Here is a 3660-nt window from a genome sequence, read left to right as displayed (position 1 = left end):
ACAACGTCAGCTCAAACTTTGATGCCCCGAGTGGGCGTTGAACCCCGGTCTCCCACACAGCAGGCAGCAACACAGACCGCTATACCAAGAGAGGTGAATCCACTTCTAACTAATGGGTCTATGCGTCTTTTGAGGATGTGAGAGTGAGTTTAACCCATAGCACCGCTACTCACCCCAGCCGTTACACACGTAGCCAAACTAACACTGTGGTTTGAAATAAAACTATTGAATCTAAAAAGAGCCATTGGGAGCCGTAAGAGCCCAAAGAGCCGGATTCCCATCACTAGGTTCTATACAGACAGTAGACTGCAGGGTTCAACGTCCTCGTCCTGTCTGGCCCTCCCCTCTAGCTCCTGCTCTCCGGAAACTCTGATGCATGGGAGATGTAGTTCTGTTGATGTGTAGACACATATGTTCTGGCATCATGGGGGGGGGTGAGCAAAACCGTGACATTATGTCATCATAAACACGTTTATCTATGACGGTCTGGTGGCGGCAAAGGCTTCTGGTCGCGTCGCTATTCATAATAATCATAGGTTTATTCTAATAAACAATAAACAAGTCCCATGCTGCCTTGCGTGTTCTGCGCAGGCGCCGTGGAGCGCTAACTTCTGGATGATAAGGGCTGGAAGGAGAGGAGAAATTACACTTTATCAACAGTGAATATAACACATTTAGATCTTAAACGCACGTTTATTGGGGGCTTGAATGTGGATCTGATTAAACGCGATCAACTTCGGTCAGATCTGTGGAAATTAAACGGCTCTTTTAAAGAGGATCCTGAGTTTTTTTTTATGAACAGGATTCGCGTCGGTAATAAGAGGAGTTTATTATTATTATTATTATCATCATCATCGCCACCAACAACATGCCGAACAACAAAGCGTCTCTCATCCAGAGGATCGCCAGGAAGGCCTCCGTCACCTTCGGGAGTTTGAAGTTAAAGAACAGAGACTTCCAGGACGTCCAGGGAGGGGAGCTGGCCGCCCTGGTCGCTGCGCTGCGTGCCGCGGACCTCAAGCTACCGCCCCGGGCGGGGGAGCCGGGGGACACGGTCACCGAGACGGGCTCCACCAACACGCCGGACCCCGGGGCCCCCGCCCCCCCGGTGCCCCCGGTCACCTACATGCACATCTGCGAGACCGCCGCGTTCAGCATGGGGGTGTTCCTGCTGCGGCGCGGCGCCTCCATCCCGCTGCACGACCACCCGGGGATGAACGGCATGATCAAGGTGCTGTACGGCGAGGTGAGCATCCGCTCTTTTGATAAACTGGACACGACACCCGGTGGCGACCAGGACCAGCAGTGTCCCCGGTTCGCGCCGCCTCTCCCCGCGGTGCAGACCGGCTCCGTGCGCCGCGCCGGGCTCCGCTCCGTGGCCGTGTTCTCCGCGGACAGCGGGCCGTGTCTCCTCGCTCCTCAGCGGGATAACGTGCATCAGATCGACGCGGTGGACGGACCCGCCGCCTTCCTGGACATCTTGTCGCCGCCCTATGACCCGGAGGACGGACGGGACTGTCACTATTACCGGGTGTTGCAGCCCGCGTCTGCTGCAGGAGGAGGCGGCGAGCCGGAGCAGCCCGCGGGGGAGGAGAGGAGTGTGGAGGTGGTGGAGGAGAGCTGGTTACTGGAAGTCCCACAGCCGGAGGAGTTCTGGTGCGAGGCGGAGCCGTATCCCGGCCCGGGGGTTACTGTCTGATCACTTCACTTGATGATGGAGAAAACGGGCTCGCCTCCGTCCTGCTAAAGCCGCCCTCCTCCAAATACGTTTGATAATCACCAGTTGAACATGATTTGAGATGGAGAAATCAATGTATCGCTGAGGGAGTTCCACTGAGCTGCCTTTTCAAAGTGTATCATGTGGACCAACTGTTGGAACGCTATAGAGAAACACTGCTGCAGACACCTATGATGGTGGATGATCTGTAATGTTGAAGGACCTTGTTGGAACAGTGGTAACATTTCAGAAACATTCATTTAACATCAGTTGAATGTGATTTTGATCCGTGGGGTATTTTGCGACTGCTTGGATTATACTAGCCTTCAATATCTTTATTCAGAGTGTTTTTACTTGTCTCTCTCTTACCTTAGTAAACTAGTGACCTGCACTGCTGTCCCCGCCGTCTGCTGTCAACACCGCCATCATTCCAGGCTCCTCGTTCACTTACATTCATTTTGAGGACCAAGTCTTAAATATAATACTTCTGAATTGTAAACAATACAGCAATAGTATTCGGTGTCATGTATTTTTCTGTGTCAAAAAGGTACTTGTTTCAAAGTATCAGTAAAAGGAACTATATTTGTCACTTGAGGTGTAGTTTGACCATGCTGTCAACTTCTCACCGAATATTTAGAATCCTTCCTCCAGCAAGGCAGCAGGTAACCATGGTAACCGCACTCCCTGCAGGCATCCGTGCAGAGCACACTCAGACCTACAACAACTAGACCGGATCTGATTTTATTTTTCACAGGTATAATGAATAATTCACACATCAAATGCTAAAACAAACACGTATACCTTTTGACTCAGAATTGTCTATTTCAGATATGACATTTAGACTATAGGTCCCCAAAATGAATGCAACTGAATGAGGAGCCTGACATAATGTACATTATGTGTTATAGCCATAAGTAATATATTCATGTATTCTATACAAAATTAACCATAACCGTTAAGTTTAAAACTAACCTCAACTCTAACTATAATCATAGTTCAATATATAGTGGTGAGAGCACTCGCCCACGACTGCAATGATTGTTGGTTCAACTCCTGGTTGCAGTGTTGTTTTATTTATTTTTATATATATATACGATACAATACTAACATAACATACATTATGTACCTTTTTCCCGTTTTCTGATGAGACCGTGTTGCCAGGCAACAGGGACAGCTTAGGTAGAGAGATAAGACTGATGAAACTTCACAAGTTCTACTAAAGTGAAATATCCCTTTATGTTATGGTGAACATTCCATTATCGGCATCAAGCGGCAAAATACGTCCAATCCCCTGAGTCATCCTCCTAGGGCTTAAAGAACCAGTACCACAATGTTAACTCAGTCAGAAGAAGCTGATTGTTGAATGTTCATGTCAGGAGTGTTTTTCTCTGAATCTGAATCTTTAACCCTCTCACTACCACACTACAGAAGGTTAACCCCTTCACTGACACAGTGTGGTAGTGAAAAGGGTTAACCGTCTGTAGTGTGGTAGTGAAAGGGTTAACCATTTGGTAGTGTGGCAGTGAAAGGGTTAACCCTTTGTCGTGTGGCAGTGAAAGGGTTTTAACCTTCCCTTCTGTAGTGTGGCAGTGAAAGGGTTAACCATTTGGTAGTGTGGTAGTGAAAGGGTTTAAACTTTAAAGGAACACACCACCATTCACCAGATAGCTTTCTACTGGACGCACAGAGAGGAAACTGGTATCTATATTCTTGTGTGACTCTGGAGAAGATGGTACGCTTATAGCTACATTCCCCATAATGTTGGCGTGTTCCTTTTTTAAAGGTGATTTATCTTGCCTTATTTGTGAATATTGAATGTTTGCAACGCTTTTCATTCCAAACCCTCACACCTCCACCACCCTGTTATAATAGGCTTATATACCTTTGTTCTTAATTTATTCTCAACAGAAATGTGTATATTATATGTTAAACAGTCACCTATT

The 3660-nt window shown here is 47.5% G+C and overlaps 1 protein-coding gene across 1 annotated transcript; it reads left to right on the top strand.

The window, feature by feature from the left end:
- The first annotated feature begins 632 nt into the window (after window positions 1-632).
- On the top strand, window positions 633-3660 carry LOC311241932 (2-aminoethanethiol dioxygenase-like). The gene has a single exon (XM_084330886.1). It carries the CDS (start codon window positions 869-871, stop codon window positions 1697-1699), a length of 831 nt encoding a protein of 276 aa, XP_084187012.1. The 5' UTR covers window positions 633-868; the 3' UTR covers window positions 1700-3660.

Source organism: Notolepis coatsorum (assembly GCF_963971535.1).
Source record: "Notolepis coatsorum genome assembly, chromosome: 15".
Classification (NCBI taxonomy): Eukaryota; Metazoa; Chordata; class Actinopteri; order Aulopiformes; family Paralepididae; genus Notolepis; species Notolepis coatsorum.
This window is presented reverse-complemented; position numbering and strand designations above follow the sequence as displayed.

What these genes read in the sequence shown, in the direction of transcription:
- LOC311241932 (XM_084330886.1), top strand. Translation starts at nt 869, where the DNA reads ATGCCGAACAACAAAGCGTCTCTCATCCAGAGGATCGCCAGGAAGGCC.